The following is an 18383-nucleotide window of genomic DNA, read 5'->3' as shown; positions in this document are numbered from 1 at the left end:
GTTTACCAAATATAAATATAAGCAAATTGCAAAGTTACTTATTTGTTTGAAAAAAGAAAAATGGCGTGGAATTATACAAAGGATACAAATTTAACAATCGTAAGGTTACAATTTAACTGTAAAATTGAAAGGAAATAATTGGATGTTGAATATCACAATCTTTGTACTTACGATAGTCATTTTATACGACTATACTCCAAGGATCACAACTTCGCTCATCTTGTCTTGCATCGTTAATGAAGTTTGGAATAACTGGTATAGAAGGAAAATATCCAATGATGTTTCATCTTATTCTATATACATAATATTTGGATTTACAGCAAAAGCTGTCATCATAAGAAGGTTCAATATAATTCTAAAAGTAAATTGTGAAATATTTTTCCCATAGACAAATAAAAATTGCATGAATTTATTAAAAAAAATTATCCTAAGCGCATGACATGTATTAAGTATTCCTTGGGCCTTATACTGCTTATTTCAATGAATTGTTGTGGTTGAAGTAATCTTTTTAAATCAGAATAGAATATTAGAATCGAAAAAAAAAACATCCGTTTGAAGTATTTCAAGGACGGAAAGGATTCGAGGTATTTCGAATTCACTTACAAGCAACGAAGCAAAAGGAATAGAAGGACGTATGTCAAATTTCGTACTTTTAGGATTAATAGTAGAGGGTCTATGTTCAACAACCGAATATGATTGCTATTGAACTCAAGTTTATGTGAAAAAATACACGTTTCCATAAGATCCACTATTTAAAAACCACTTCTTTTAATCGGAAAGTGGATCAATGTGCTTCACTGGATTCATTCATATATAAACAAACAAAGAAAACCGAAAAATTAGGAAGTTAAAATGAAAGAAAGTTCTTCATTTTGAAAGGTAATGATGCTGTAATTAAAGATATTTTAAGAGTTCAACAGGAAGAACTAGTAAAAGCAATAAACAGTTGTACTCAATAATGTTGTCCACTCTCAACACATTCACTTATATAACTTTTTCAAGAAAAATTCACTATAATAAAAAACGTGGTGCAAATAAAATATAAAAATCAGATTCGATTGTTAGATACAAAAGTTTCACATTGTCAGTAAGCTAAATGTAAATTCAAATCCTCAATTCATATAATTTGAAAAACAAAAAGAGTATTACAGTTTCTGGTTGAAAGAAAGTCTTATTATAATGTATATTTGTGTAGTAGTTCACAACTTGTGATGATTACCACCAATACAATCCTATTGGAGCCAAAGATGAATATCTTCTTCATTCTTTGTTATTGCTAAGGTCGTTAACCATCAAATATTGACATATTTTGAGTCTACCTACATCATCAGTGACCATCAATACGACTTTCATAAACATAGATCAACCGGGGATCTCCTGGCCTATGTCACTAGCGTCTAAACTCAAGCTATAGAGAAAGTTGAGGAATCCAGAACAATTCCATAGGACCTATCTAAGGCTTTTGGCAGGTTCTGGCATCCGAACCTTCTAAATAAATTAGGTATTGTTTGTCTTCTCACTTATCGACAAGCTTAGTAGCTTTCTCAAAATCCGATACATCTAGGTAGCTATCGGTGGACAACTAAAAAAGGTTTGAGGTCAACGCTGCAGTTTTTCAGGGATGTAACCTGTCCCCTATTCTCTTTTTCCAGTACATCAACGAAGTAATCGACAAAACTGCAAACCTGATCTATAGCTTCGCCGACGATAACACACTGGTGTAGTCGTTCAAATCTGCAGACAGAAATAGATCTGATCGAGTTGAATGCAGTAAAGACTCAGGCTGCCGTTTTTTTCAAATTTTGGACATATAATATCACCAATACCTTAAAGACGTTTGTTGGGTGAATTCATTGGGACAGGGCAACAAAAACTTCTTCAACCTCTTTTATACGAAACGGCTTTACATCTAGTAATTTTCTGAAAGATCCAGATTCTTCCATCTTTGGAGTATTGCTGCGCGATTCAGAGTTGACCGGAAAGTTGGACAGCCTAGTGCATAGAACAAATAAGTTGGATTTTCTGGAACCGTTGGTGATATAGGTTTACCTTCAGTCTCTGAAGACGATAACTTGTTTAAAGAAACGCGTGTCAGGCAGTGTTACTATGAGTGTTGGTGTAGTAGTGGTGTAAACAGTGCGTTCAGCATAGAACAAAGGTTGCTGACCTGACTAGGGCAGGTACCCTTCCGAGCTGTTTAGCCTAAAGCAGTATTTTCAAAACCTATTCGACAGGCAGACGGGGCTTATGAACACCGAGTTCGCCTGCAGACACTCAGAACTTCAATTTATCGGGATTTATTTTTTTGGAGAAGTACAAGCTTGAGGAATCAACTACCAAGGCATTTTTTTCTCTTTAAATCGTAGGTTTATCCTCTTTGACTTGCTTGGTGCTCAAAACAATCATAAACTGAAGTATAAAAATACTATTACGCGTCACATTTTGTCAACGTTGTCATATCGTCAAACTTGTCAATGGTTTTTGTATTATTGTGAGGTTATGTCATCTGGTGTTGTTCACGTAATTATCAATTTCTGTTATAAATATCTCATAAGTTCTTAATAACGTGCAGTTACGCGTTTTTATTTCAAAGATGTGAAATTTTTCATCAAAATCAATGTCATATTCGATTTGAATTCAATGATGACATAGTTTACTACAATAAATTGGTAATTTCTTCACGCATTAAACTGTTGAACTTTTACAACTGTAATTTTAGATATAAAAAATTACTATAAAAAGTCGCTATTTCCCGATATATTTTATATACAACACATAGGAATTAAGTTGGGAATCAAATCAACTATAGTCGTATATAGTTGGAATTTATACGATGTTTGCGAAATGACTTATAAAAGTACGGGATATAAAAATGTATAAAACATAAATCAGGTTGGGACAAGTTGTTTTGATAACCTCTGTTTTATAGCTTGAAGCTGTTTGAAGTTTTTATTTACCAATAAACCGTTGAAAGAAAGAGCTGGTCGGGTGAGATACGATTATGATATGCACCCTCCGAATTTTAGTTGAACACTCAAAGGTGCTTTGAGAAATTTTAAAAATTATTCACTACAAGTATTAGTTGTTTCTATGACAATATTATTTCGTCAAAAAGTCTGTCTTATGAATATTTCTAGGATAGCTACAAAATTTTTTAGTTTAATTAATGGATATACTTCAAAATTGTTTACAAATAACTTACTGCTTGACGACTTCATTATGCTAATTTTGTTGAGTAAAAATATAAATTTTTTGCTGAAATTATCAGAACACTGGATTGATAGAGTCATCTTATTGAAGAATATTATTACCTCATAATTATATGATAAATAAAGCAATTGTTCATCAAAAAATACTCACTTTTAGAACAATCTATTCCTTGGAACCCATCGATGCAGTCACATTTCCCTAAATAGCATGATCCTCGTCCTGAACAATCATTAGGACACGTTGCACTAACTCCTTCGGCTTCCGATATTATTAAAGACACGACGTGCGGCTGGAGCTCGTCATTGTACACCTGCAAACAGATAAATTTGCTTGAAATTATTCTAAAATAATGAGACCAATTTGAATGGAAAAGTAGAAATAACAAATAGTCTGATCAAATGTGAAATTATCTTTTCCCAAATTTATACTTCTTATTTGAATTAAAGTCTGTTCGTTTACGGAATCTTTTAAAAGCTTACAAACTTGTTTCTGTGGGTCTGCTATATAGCAAACTCAATTATTTGAGTGAAAGCATTCAGTGAAGATCATGAAATCCTCCGAATCCTGTCCCATCCAAGTTTGTTAATGAAGATAACATCAAAAAAAATTGCGAAAAAGTAAACTTGTCATATCGACTTCCGAGAGATAGTAAAAGCTCTCAAGATCTCTTATGGATTGACTCAACGTACATTGGTTAATGTTTTTGGTATGAATCGTGTCGTACCAAAAACCTGAATCTTTTACACATAAGTAGCTCAACGCTCTACATTTATGAAATACATCATTACTAGCGACGAGACATGGGTTTGTGAATATCGAAAACCGAAACATCCACTTCAAAGTCGGTCGAAAAACAAAGTTAATCGTTTTCTTGGATCACCGTGGAGTGGAGCTCACCATGAATTCGTGGAGAGAGAGTTAAACAGAGAGTTAAACGGCGTACTACTTAACCTTTGTAAGGCGTCTACTAGAAGCAATTTGCCATAAAACAGACGATTTAGGGAGAGAAAATAAAATTATTGTCCACCAGTATAATGCGCCATCACATTATAGCATAATTGTGAGAGGTTTTCTGGTCAAACGCGAATTAAAAATCTTCAATCAACCACCGTATCCGAGAGATTTGACTCCCTGTAACTATTATCTCTCTACAAAATTCAAAAATATTTGAAGAACGTGCTAAAATTCTATGTCATACTTATATTTACCAAATAAAGCCTTATTTGTGAGGCAACAATAAATATTTGTATGAAATTACGGAGAAACGTTTTTTTTTTTGTTCAGTCTATTCCATTTTACGTATTGAAAATCAAAAATGGTTCTTCCAAAATCAGTTTATTCAAATATTTTCAAGTACAATACTAATTAATTTAAATGTTTGGCTACATTAGAGTGAAATTATGATGAATATGGAGTCTGATATTTCTAGTGACGACCATGATAGATTTTCTTTCATGTAACAGAATTCCATTACGATTAATCACCTGAAAATATCTTAAGAAATCAAAGATTCCTTTCAATGAAATCAAACAGCATTCAGTAATTGAAACCACCTATCTACCGCATATTAGAAAGTAGTTTCTAGAGGGAAGGTTCTAATTTAATAACGAAACCTTTTTCTGTTTATATCTTAGGGAGGTTCTAATTCAATCAAACCACTTCAACTACGTCTACGTTTTCTGCAAACTTTCGATGTATTTACCGTTACGTTACCTCGGAACTTTTTATTGTGAGAAAGGAAACATCGAAAAGCTATATATATATACACACAAAACAGCCTTATTTTTGCGTGATTTGATCTGAAATAAAATGGGGAATAAACTGAAATCTGATGGGACTATAATATTTATATATGAATTCTTCCTACCCGAATTGGTATTATTTGTAAAAACATTGCAATCTAATCATTTATTTCAGGTACAATGGAAGTTATCATTATTGGTAAATGCTTGAGTCCTGATTGTTTAGGGTTGACAAAAAAAGTTATCGGTCTCCTCAATTCTTGCATCCAATGATTTCTTCAATAATCTAATGAACAAAAGTGAAGGCGACATCTTTCTAATGAAGTTATTTATAAACAATGGTATGCGACACACTAAAATATTCTTCAGATGGCTATCCAAGATACTAGGCTGATAGTCCATTGATTACTTTCCACTGGTATACGACAAAGCATATCAAGAACACGACCATCACGATTAATATCCAACAAGTGCTGTCCTATGTTTAAGAAGACATCTTGGAAGGTGCACACATCGAAATCAAGAAAACAGATATAAGAAAGCTTCTCCGCTTAACACAAGGAGTAGTTTTCTGAAATCTGATTCTCAACGCATGACTTTATAGTGCACAATAAATAAATTTATTAGCGCTCAGCTCAATCGGAAGCAAATTCTATAATTTTCATAAAAATATAGGTTAAAACCACGCATGTTTAAAACTATATATGGTCGGTTTTGCTGTATGAAGTAGAGACGTAGACTCTAAAGGTCGGGACCATTAAATAACAGGAAGAAACGAGAAAGTTAAAATGCAACAAATGACGACCATAAATTGCCGAAAGACATTAAATCTTGGTTATAAGCTGGATTCAGGAATTGACCTGGCATAAAAAGGGTTGGTGAACTTTTTCGCTTGGCAGAGGATCCTACAATTTTTGATATGGTGATTGTCTACATCAGGGAGACTGGACAAGGCACACGAAAGAAGGAGATCGAAAACGAAAGCTTGTATCGCTCTCAATTCCAATGGGGCAAGTAGGAAATGTATTGATAAATGTTTTCAAGAAGTTGGTCAAATTTCAATAGCCTATTTCTGAATCTATAATAAAATGTGAGCAGTTAAATTTTATTTTGGAATCTCTTAAAACTTCTTGGTTATTTTATAAACAAAATATCGAAATAATTATTATCATCTAGTATAGTTAATACCAATTTAATTTTAACTAGCAAAAAAAATCGAACAAATCGTCGCCCCAAAATTACAGTGTTCTAAATAACATTATTGTACTCGTAGATTCGAGAAAAAGCAGTTTTAAAATACAACAACCCACAAAACTGTAGATATAAATAAAAAAATGATGATAAATCTAATTAGTTTTAGCATTGGAATATTTCATAATGAACTAAATTAAAAGTTTTCTATAAGTATTCTCGTTGCTTGAAACAAATAATATTTTTTTGAAAACATACAACTTTGAGATTCTTGTATAGTGTGTTTGTATTTTATAAACGTTTCATATACCTTTGAACAACAACATGAAAAACACTTTACTTAACAAAAAATAAAAGTATTTATTACTTTATCAATGTAAAAAAACTATAGAATAAAAAATAGCTTACGTCTGAGTACATTTAGTGTAAATAAGAAAAATTCGAAAACCCTTGTAAAATATTTTCAAAATAAATTTTTTAAACATTTATGTTTTTAAACATAAGCAGGGTTCCTATAAGACAATTAATTGAGTAACAACAGAATACTATAAAATTGTTATTTTTTCTTTTTCTTCATTTGCTGTAGCAGTTGAACAAATAATGGTGTCATAATATTGTTTATCCACAGCTGGCATCCATTTTATCATGCTGCGCAACGTATCTATATTATTTTCAACTAGAAATACCTTTGTATTTTTTAATGTTTGCAGTTTCATTGACTTCTCGGGTCTCTGTGTAATTTCTGTCTTTTTAAGCAAGGTATGTCGAACGTGGGCAACGGTCTAATCTTGTTGGGTGAAAGAAGTTTTATATTTTAATGGCATGATCTTTGTTAAATTGGAGCATGCAAACTTTAGAATATGGTACTTAGCTATAATTCCAGAGGCGTGCACCTGCTTGGAAGTCAAAGAAGTACACTGGTTGCATCTGCATAACTTGAACAAAGTACAGGTGGAATTGAAGAAAAATATTCCATTTTCCGTAAACTCCTTCCTATGCAGCTGTGTACTGCGTCTACTTCTTGTTTGCAAGAATGACCAGGGACAGAAAATTTCATTTTAACTTTTACCACAATTTTATATGTTTGTATGATTTGAGCAACTGCGTAACTGATAAACTGTTTCCATTCTATGGCACGCAACTATCACTCCAAAGCACTAACTTTGTTATATCAAGATGATCAGTAAAGACTTTATTTAGAATTTTATAAAATGAACTTGCAATGTCATTTACAGCTCTTCCTTGCAAAGTCTTCGGCCATACTACGTAATATACTTTTTTCCCTATTTATAAATGGGCCGTCATATTATAAACATTTAGTTTACTTTTATAAAAGAAGATTATTATATGAGCTTTTGGACATGTGAGGACGTTCTGTAGATCAAAAGACAAATAGCTGTCTATCTCTATCGTTTTTTCGTTCATTCCTCACGCTCTCTTTTTCGGTTATGTGGAATTCATATTCTTTTCTTTCATCTTCACACACTGTACCTTCTTTTCCTTTAATTTTGATTTAATTTTTCAATTTCTTCCTCACTCAACACATGAAACGTTTTAATATAACCTTAAACTACCTGAGAGAATATTACATAGTTGTTTTTTATAACATACACCAAAACAATTTCGTTAAAACTCTGTCTTAAGAACTTGAAAGTTTAACATACAACTCTGTTAACTCAATCGTAATGTTTGAAAACATACAACTTTGAAATTTTGTAATTTTAGAGGTTTGTATACGTGCTATCATCTATGTGAGAGTAGCAGAATAAAGCTTATGAAACCTAGAACCTTGTTACATACAACCATGTAAATTTGGGGCGACGAAATAACACAAAGTATTTGTTAAGTGACCTCAATATAAACTTTAATGAAAATCAATTCACTTACCGATAAAAACCATCTTCCAGTATCTAGATAATGCAGCAAACTAACATTAACCATCATCGGTTCAATTTCCGTTTCCCTTTTCGCAATCACGTGATCCAGTTCGTCCCGTTCGATTCCAATGTCCAAAGTAGGATGAGGTAAATCCGTACTGAACTCGTTTCGATAATGATCATCAGGTAATGGTCCTTCAAAATCAATTTTTATACTGTGAGGTATATAAAAAGGACCTCGAGGTTCGGAATCCGCTAGAATTTTTTTGGTACCTTCATAGGAGCTCGAAATTGAGTCCAATACGTCAGACTTGTGAGTCGTCCTATAGTCGTAGGTGAGTTTCAAATCTGACGACGAGTCTGAAGAATCTGCAACCAAATATTTTTCGTCAAATGAGTATATCTAATTAATTGATTGTGTAATGGGAGACACCAGTAGCCGTCTTAATATATGGAAGAGAAAAGCCAGTTCTCGAAGAACCAGCAGTCCATTTACTATAAAATCTACAGCGAAGACAAGACCCGAAACTTTAGGTAAAAAGCAGCATTAGTTTCTGCAACAACCTTCGAAGAACGCACCTGACCGATCAGGTTAAAATCCGAGGTAAGTTTGTGTTTAGCATTTATGGGATTGCTGATCTCAACCGCCGAGCCTTGGGTTTCGTGTAACCTGCCAATGAGAGTTCTGAGTATCCACATCTAGGTGGCGGTCGTGATAGGACCTTCAGCCAATCGATCATAGCGAGGGTAAGAAAATTGCTAATAGAGGAGCTGATTATTCACACTCCAGGAGAAATCACGAAACCTGCCATTGAGGACGCTGAGTATTCACATCTTAGTAGGGTTCGTTTTAGGGCATTCAGTCAACCGATTTTACCGATAGTGAAGAAACTGCCACTGGAGTAGCTGAGTATTGATACTCCAATAGGAGTCACGAAACTGCTATTGAGGACGCTGAGTATTCACATTTCAGTGGAGCTCGTGTTAGGGCATTCAGCCAACCGATTATACCAAGGGTATGGAAACTGGTACTCGATGCGCTGAGTATTTACACTCCAGTAGTTGTGTTAGTTCCTTCAGGCAATCGAGTAGGAAAGCATTTCGAAAAGTCGTTACCGGAATTGATAAAAGTGGTAATTTTCTTTCGCTTTGTCTCACCGTTTAGTTTTATTCTAGTTTACAATAAAGGGAGTTATGTTTAACAATTGTGAAGTTTTCTTATACGACTCCGTGTGTCAGAAGTTTCGTAAGTAACACTAGCAGGAAATACCCAAGTTACCAATCCAGGAGGGCAAGTTAAATCTGTTCAACTGGCTTTAGCGTTTCCGTTATCACTATTCTGACTCCTGGACTATTTTCTTTTCTCCACTGACGCTGCTCGGAGTAAGTGGAGCACACCACGTTAAAAAAATGGCGCCCGAAGCATTCTGATACCTGAGCTTTGGCGTCTAACCGTCACGTAGCGACGGAAGAGCGTTACAATCAGTAGGAAAATGTTGAAATACAAATTTTTGGTTTTTATCCCCCACGGTTCGTTTTCTATGACCTAATTTACAGCAAGATATCTTTACATGATGGTAAATTTGCAAAACAGGATATAAATTCGTAGATTATCGTCTTTCGGAAATATTATCCTTGTCACTTCTTTGACTACATATCATTTATCATCTCTTGACAGCACCCTGATTTGAACAAGTTTACTATTTCAAAATTTATTGTGAATTTCGACTATAATTAGTCGGAAATTGCGAGACAATGTTGCTTTGTTAGCTACACAAGGGTATAATAATCGAGGCAGGATCAAGGTACATTTTCGACAGGGAAAGACGAAGAAAGATCATCTTCCTGTTCTCTCGACAGTCAGCGTTTTTCTCTCCCTACTGTTATTGGAGTAACAGAGTTTTAATCCTAATGAAAAAGGAAATGATTGTATCATTCCCAGTGGATTCGGTTAGAATTTGAAAGCAAATTGTATTTTTTTTCTTAACAATATCGCTTTAAATTTCCTTCAAATCGTTAGTATCGATAATTCACCCGATTTTATAATGTCTTTCAATCCGTATTAGATGGTGGGTTCGTTTTAATTTGCCATATCAGATCTATAATGATATAAATTTGATGAAATTTCATAAAATTTATTTCTATCTCGTATTAAATAGCGAATTAATTGATTATCCACTTTTTTTATTGTTAAATTACTGTACACTCATTTAAGCAATTGGATATTTCGGAATATATAGAGGGTGTCTCACAAATAAATTTGGTTTTTAATGTTCACTTGTTCATCAAATAATCATATAAAAAGAAGACCTTAATGTTCGAAGTATTTTATATCTCCAACTTAACGTTCATCAAGTTGTTTGGTCACACCAACTGTCACCCATCAAACCACCATGACTTTCCGTTGGGGTCAACTCTTAGATTATTCAGACACCATATACGATGTAAGTGGTTAGGTTAGGTGTGAAACAGATATTCATCTAGATAATAAAGACACTTTAGTGAATTTAAAATAAGCTGGAATCATTAATGAATTCAAAACAATCAAATTCAGCCATACTAGAACTTGAATTGCCTGATCTACTTTCTTCGTTAATTGAAAATATTAAATGAGTCGATGTTTTTACCTACACGGAAGTGAATATTATCAAAGAAAAACTTGAATGGTCATATCTATCACTTGATAGTCGTAATCTAGATCTTTTTCGAGCACACATCTCATTCTTTCAATGTTTCGAACAGTAACTGTGTAAATATACTTCCCTTCTTCCTTTTCTAGTTTCGGGGTTCATCTAAATATACAGAGTGGATTTAAAAGATATCAAGTACTAGAGTATTGAATAACTTTTTCTCTTGTTACTTTCAAAGTAATTATATTTAAGAATAAAGGGTTAACTCCAAATATTTCAACACAATCGACCAAAAAAACCTTCAGTATTTCCATTAAATAACACATTTTATGCCTGATTGATTTCTCGTTGCATTTAAAAATTGTATCAAAGTAGTTTTGAGAAACAGATGGAATTCCGAAAGTTAGCTATCAGCAATTAACCAAACAATAGTCGTTTCAAAAGACGCATCAAAATTCTAGCACTGCAGAAATTTAATTCCTTTAATAGCTGAGGAAGGTCGTAAAATGCCATGTTCGTAAAATCTACGCCATCCATCAATTTACAGAAAAGCCATCACTTGGTATGACTTTGTAAAGTTTGGAAAAGGCCACGGGGTGAAGGGTCGCGTCGCCTATTCAAAGAAAGAAAGAAGTATAACAGGACCGGACTGAGATAAATATAATAAATATTTTGTTCCACATCACTTACTTGACAAATACTGTATTGGGACTAGATATGTTGCTTTTGTCTTACGCATTTGTCGAAGGTTTCAAGGTATTATTGTTTGATTGTTAGATAAAAGATATTGAAGATAAGAAAAAGTTGGGAATCTATTAATTAATTCCCAATATATATCTCTATTCTGAGCTCTTCTTCAGACTATCAGCTGCAGCTCTAATACCATCTTTTGGTATGTCTAATGATTCTTTTGTTTTTATCGACATTAACTTCCTACCCATGTTGTTTAGCTCATATCAGTACATTCTAAGTTCCTAGTTCCTATCGTTCACATTTCAGTCTTACTCATCATATTCATCATATCATCAAGACAGGCATCAAATATCACATTCTCAAGTCGCAAAAACCTATAGTGACTACCAAATATTGGAAATTAGTATTCCAAGTACCGACAGATATATACCAATTGAACAAAGCCAATCCAACGAAATTGGTCACGGAAATAGCCCACGGTTGGAGAAAGGTACGGCACAGAGAGAAGAAGAAGATAATCAAATTTTGCAGTTGATATTTTGGCTATCATTTCCTTTGCATTGTCCAGAATGTTTTCTATCCTCTTATATTGCTTTGTGCTCTTATAATATCATCATCATTCAAATTTGATTGTTGATACTTGGGCTGCCATTTCCTTTGCATTGTCGAGAATGTTTTCTATTCTCTTATATTGCTTTGTGTTCTCATCATATCATCAAGACAAGTGTCAAATATCACATTCAAGTCGCAAATATAATGACTACCAAATATAAGAAATTGAAATAATTATTCAATATAATATAGATATCAATTCAACAAAATTGATCAAGAAGATAGCCAAAGTTGAAGGTGCTACAAGAAAAGAAGATGTTCAAATTTGATAAATGATAAAAAAAACATGTATATACAAATATTGGAGTGTCACTTCAGTATAGTAAAGGATCTAAACTGAAGTGACGAACTAGAGATAAAATATGCTGTACAGGAAACATGAAAAAAAAGTATAGTATTTGGTGAAGTATGAATAAACTGAATCAGTCCGATTGCGAGTCCTAAATGCGTCTCTGCTATGATACGAGAGAGAGTTCACGCACACTCACATACACATAGGCATACAGATACTCACTCACACACACAGACACACACAAACACACACACATACACACTGGCACAAAGCTGTTTGTAAAGGAAAACTTTCCTGTACTACTGCAGGCTATTTGTAACATTTCCCAGTCTAAAATTTGATTCGATTGTTGTTCTTGTCGAAGTTTCATGTGGAAACTAATTCTTCCTAACTCAGTAATTTAATATCACATTGTTTGAAAGAATGTTTACCCTATTTGATATTACTGCTCATACTGAATTTAAATGATACCTTTTGCTCAATTGTATCACAAGAAGTTATAACGAGAAACGTATCTCTTTCCAATGTTTCTTTGAATTCAAATGAGGCTGTTATGTTATTATAATGGAATAATAGGAAAAAGAGACAAGTTATTTATAAAAGTAGATCTTGAATAGAGATCATTCAACCAACATTTTGATTTTTAGTTTTGACCATTCTCCTCAATGGAATATAATTATAGATACATCGAAAGATTATAAAAACTGCAACTGAATGCCAAGCTCCATGTCAGCTTCGTTAGACACTTAAAAAATTCATCGTAGTGAATGATGAGCCTAGAAAATTAGTCTGAATCTAGCACTCCACGTCCCAAGGTACATAAGTAACCACCAGATCTACGGAGCCTTCAGAATAAAGTTCGAAATATTTTGCCGGAAGAATATTAGGAGGGCTAAGGATGCAATCCAACATTTAGTTGAGGAAGCTGACGTGAGCCTGGAAATACTACGCTAAGTATACTAGGCGTAGAAAAGAGCTGCAAAGTTACAAATAGTAAAGATGCACTGCTGAAAGTGATCACAAGAAGTTATAAGTTCAGAAAATCTGTCCAACGTCCCGTGTTATATATAGCACTTTCACCAGATCCGCCGACAGCTGGACCATAAGACAGGACGAGGTATTGTAGAATACACCAATAGAAGACGATAGGAGGAGCTAATAAGCCTCCCCAGCATTCATGAGAGTGAGATGAAGGAATAGTATATGGAAGAATACACCAGGTATTAAATACCAAGAAAATATCTCCACCACAACATCATTCATCTATTAAAGGGCATTAAAACTTTTGAAGATAAGTAGGATCTCGAGTAACAACGTATACCCAACAAGAAGATGGCACAATCTTCAAGATATGAAGAAAATCACCTATGAACTCATAGGATGAAGAAGAGCGTGCAACAAAGACGACAGATAACTACATCTGATAAGATGAGGAAGGTTAGGTGAGAATTTCTTCCCGAAATGAATCGTTCTTTAATTGGAGCATTCTTGGAGAGTTCGCTTTGCCCTATTGTTTGTTTTTTGAGTTGATATTCGGTGACAACTACTTTCGTGTATCGGCAAGACTTTGTGTTTTGCTTGGCATATCCGGAATATTTTTCAATACTGACTAAAAGATCTCCTTCTCCGCTTATGGTATCTGTGTACCCTGTGAAAACAATGCTATATCATATTTCTTCTTCTTCTTGTTCTCCTTATTCTTCTTCAATACGAAGTTCTTTCAGAACCTCTGCCGAAAAATATTCTCGCTGCTATCCAGGCGTTCTCTGATGACATTATTACTTCCACCATACTTCCTGCCCTAACTTTTCCTATATTTGTGGATTGCCAGATACGAAGAACTATACAAGACGTATCTGAACTTTCGTTAGCTTCCTTAAATCTAAGTCCTCCAAGAAATTTTGATGTTTGAAACCATGAAGTTAGTTCCTGAAGCATCCGTCTACAAAGAACTTATGTGTGAGCTACTTCTTCATGGGGGCGCTTAATGCAGATATCTATCCGCGAAATAAAATGGTAAGTCTTTATTTCCTTGGTTGAGGTTTCATATCATGTGTCAATAACTTTGGTATGATTTTTCTCTGTTCGCCTCTTCTTTGGTGTGAACTTTTATCACACACATCCAGTTATATGGATATTGAAGATCGTGGAAATTATTGCAACAGCATGTTTTCTATGTTACGAAAATGTTATACAAAAGGAAATTATTTCCACTACATGTAATGTTCCATGAATGAATTTATGAAGTTTTTTTTAGAGCAATTTCTCTTAATTAGGGGGAACTTTCGCTTTATTTAGGCATTTACTCTCGCGATAGAAAAGCTGATTGAATGCAGGTCGTCATACCAATGATGCGAGCACTCAGTTCCAATGATGGAATTATGGAGGAACAGGAAATGGAGTGATCTAATGGAAGTCGAAGAAATAATTTCGGTAGATATGGGAAAATGTGTTCAATCTAATTTGTCAATGTAAGAAGGATGATAAGAAAAAAGTGATACAACTAAGAACAACAGAAATAACTTTTAAAAATGTGGAACATCAGCTAAAAATTCGGATTAGGATGAAGAGAAAGTTGTAGGAAATGATTGTATTATATGATCTTACAAAGAACATTATTCTTTGATCATATTATGGCCACTGAACGTTCTTCTGAGAACTGAAACTTCTCAATATATGAATAAGTAGAGCTGAAGTTTAGTTGTTAACTTCAGTTGAAGTTTTTTTATGCCGCTCGATTTATGGTTCAATTTGATTATTTGTTGCAAAGCTACAAAAGAATTTTCTAATGAAACAATTATCCAACTCACCTCCGTTTATATCTCGTTTCCTCCGCAATCTATGGTCAACCCTTCCTCCTTTGACGAATTCCACGAAATCGTATTGCGTTACACTAGGAGCAACGTTCCTTCTGCCGTAAACTGCGAAATTCGCACCCCACGGTAACGTGAAATTAAAATTTATAAAAGCGGGTTGTTTATTTCGAAATTCGCTGTTCCAAAATTGGTAAGGTGGAATCGTTGCTGTATGTACGGTGTCCAATTCGGTTTGTTCGAGTAACGGCAACGGAGGCCACTGCGTTTGTGGCTGCTGCTGTTGCTGCTGCTGTGAAGGCTGTTGATGTTGGATGGAACTGTGAGCTGTTGTAGCGCTCGCCGAATGCTCGGCCGTACTCGTTGGTAACGACTCTGAAAAGAAAAAAATATATTGATTCATCACATACACTTATTCTTTAGCAGCTAACGTTTTTCATTTTGATCATTTTGTGTAGTATTAAATAGAAATTATCCACCGAGTCGCCATATTCCATTAGAAATTTGGTTATAGAACTAAATTCTGGAAGATATATCTAAAAGTTGTTAGAACTAATCCCTTAGTGACTATTATCTCCTCTACATTATTATATCGTCGTCGAACTATAAAAATCTAGTCAAAGCAGGAAGCCATTTCTACAAAAGACATATAACGTTGAATTATTTCAAATTAACATAGAACATAATTAAAGAGATGCTTTTATAGTCTTGAAAACTGACAAACAATGTCAGAGTACAATGAATGACATCTTAGATGGCTAGTATATCAGGTTGTTTCATGAATCATTTCACAATTTGAGCTTGAAGCTCAAATAACTCATCTATGAAGAAGTTTAACAGCTTCAGTAAAACCAAGAAATCACTGTGATATAGTATCAACTCTCAGGTCACACCACAACCAATTTCGAATGCCTTTGAGCTTCTATTCGTTTCATACGGGGTATATATCATTTGTTGTTATTCAGAATAAATATCTCGACCTTTTTTCGATGATTATATGGCAATTAATCTGTTCATCTGTAACTCATTTTCTATTTCGGATTGAATGGTTCGCTATTATTTATATAGAATCTTTTCTTAGATTAACTAATTGTACTATTTTAACACACACCAAATAAATCTCTTCAACATAAAGGAACAAGAAGTAAGCGAAGCTGTAATTCCTCCAGCGCTCGCACTCCAATTTTCCACATTATTATGCAATTCATGTTTCTTTTTACGCGGCAAATTTCAACAACGCTCTAATGGTTAATTCCATTACGTACAGTGTATGAAAGGACGTTTTCCATAGCCTCTTTTCAACAAGGATAGAAGTATCTCGTTCCTATGAATTCAACTAGTTTACTTTGCCTAATTTGCTTAAACTAATTTTTTTATATTGAATAAAGTATGAAGAGAAGAGAAGCAAGTTTCGGCTTAATCAATCGTATAAACATTTAGTGAAGTTTCTCGAATTATTCAATGTGATATGCAATCAATTGGATTTATACATTAACGTCATTATAGCTTGGAAAAATTATAGTAATTACGAGGGTTGCTACTCAAGTTTTGAGATTGGATATGGCGTGTTTGTTTTTCAAAATATTCTCTATTGAGATCATCACTAAGATCATCACAATATTTTTTTACGTTCCGATTGAAGTAACTCCAAAACATGTGATTTTTTAGATGTAGAAAAACGTTGAACTTCCAATTTATTTTTCATATGCGGGAATAAGGAAAAATCATTGTGTGTTGCATGGCGGTTGAACCCTCAATTCGATGTTTTGACTATTCGAAAACGTTTTTGTTTGAGCTGAGGTGTGAGAGCTCGCATTGTGGTATTGGAGAAAGATTCGTCTTCTGAGATTGGTTTCCTTGATTTTTTTTGGTAAATAAATACTACTGTACCATTTAGAATTTAACGTTTTACGTTGTTCTAATAATGGAGAAAAATACAGTTATTCCAAAAAAAGAACAGGCGAGCATTTGCTTCGAAGTGCTTCGTGCGTGAATAACTTTTGTTGGATTTGACTTAAAACGATGGTTGTTTTATTTTGTTTTGAGTTAATATGCATATCCACCATTTTATAGACGTATTTTGGAGCACCACCGAGTGGAATTAATACCCAAGTATGCCTCAATCTCATGGTATGCCACATGAAGATCTTGTAATATCAGTTTAGACACAGCATCGACGTGGCACAATAGCCAATTTTGATGACTTTCAGGAAATTTATACTGTAGCAAACGATGTAATTCGGTAAACCAGCGTAACTTAAGATGGTGTTTCTCCACCAAAAGTTAAATGTTGGTTTAATCCACGTTGACAGTCATAAAAAATCATCGCACGAAAATATTTTGAAGACGTTCATCATTACAAATGTCAAACTTTATGACAACAATGTCAGTTTTGACATATTCAATCAGTGTTGCCATATTTTATATTTAAGCAGCAACTCTCGTAGATTTTGAAACTACAAAAATTTTCAGTCTCCTGTACGTGAAATATTTTACAGGAATTAATTAATTAAATGAATTATAAAAGTAAATAATAACAGGTATTTGGTTTTTAAGCGTGAATTAACATTCATTTCTTAATCAGTTCCCGAACTATTAGTATTATTCATCTCCTTTTTACTGTTATTTTAGAGATGAGAATTTGAACTTCGGGAAGAAAAGCACTACGAGTTTTATGGAGATGAGAGGGTAATTATTGTATGTCATTGTCAGTAGTTAACGAGTTAACGGCAAACTCTTTACATTAACGAACTTTCCGTGATTTAAATAGGTAAAAGTTCCTGTTCAAACTGTGAAATTGAGAAAATTAAAGTAGTTGATGTTCTATTATGTTTTCAAAATTGGATGTTTTGTTAATTGCTTCTTAGACGTGCGCTAGTTTACGAAGAAACCTTGTCACAGTATCGTTTTTGCTATAACAAACCAGGTACTTTAATTACTACATACGTCGTTTGAGAAAAACTAGCGATGCGAATTTAATATTGAAATATGAAAAGTCATTTTCCTAGTTTTCGATATTATGAATCTTTATTAGTCCATAATGTTGCTTTAAATGATACTTGTTAACTATTTTTTTCATTAGAATCCATATTTTCTGAATGAATTTTTCGCCTTCGGACAATTTTCGTCGGCAAACTCTTCTAGTCAGATGTAGTTACTATGACACAGTACTTAACTGTCATTTTCTATTGTTGAATTAAGTCTTTACGAAGTCCACCAGGTTTCACTTCTGAATATTATCATTGATAATAATAAAAACTGGACAGTAATAGCGAAATGGATAGAAGCGAAACTTCTGTGAAGCTGAGAAGATTGATACTTAT

The 18383-nt window shown here is 33.8% G+C and overlaps 1 protein-coding gene across 9 annotated transcripts in view; it reads right to left on the bottom strand.

Annotated features, from left to right (window-relative positions):
* Positions 1 to 18383, bottom strand: part of LOC130446940 (teneurin-a) — a 556419-nt gene that overhangs the window by 145868 nt on the left and 392168 nt on the right. For all 9 annotated transcript variants that reach the window (XM_056783483.1, XM_056783489.1, XM_056783488.1 and 6 more), the window contains 3 exons: positions 15058 to 15435; positions 8031 to 8389; positions 3361 to 3520 (listed from right to left, as the gene is read on the bottom strand). In XM_056783483.1, coding sequence (XP_056639461.1) covers positions 3361 to 3520; positions 8031 to 8389; positions 15058 to 15435 — 897 coding nt within the window. The remainder of the gene's footprint in view (positions 1 to 3360; positions 3521 to 8030; positions 8390 to 15057; positions 15436 to 18383) is intronic.

Source organism: Diorhabda sublineata, chromosome 7 (assembly GCF_026230105.1).
Source record: "Diorhabda sublineata isolate icDioSubl1.1 chromosome 7, icDioSubl1.1, whole genome shotgun sequence".
Lineage (NCBI taxonomy): Eukaryota > Metazoa > Arthropoda > Insecta > Coleoptera > Chrysomelidae > Diorhabda > Diorhabda sublineata.
This window is presented reverse-complemented; position numbering and strand designations above follow the sequence as displayed.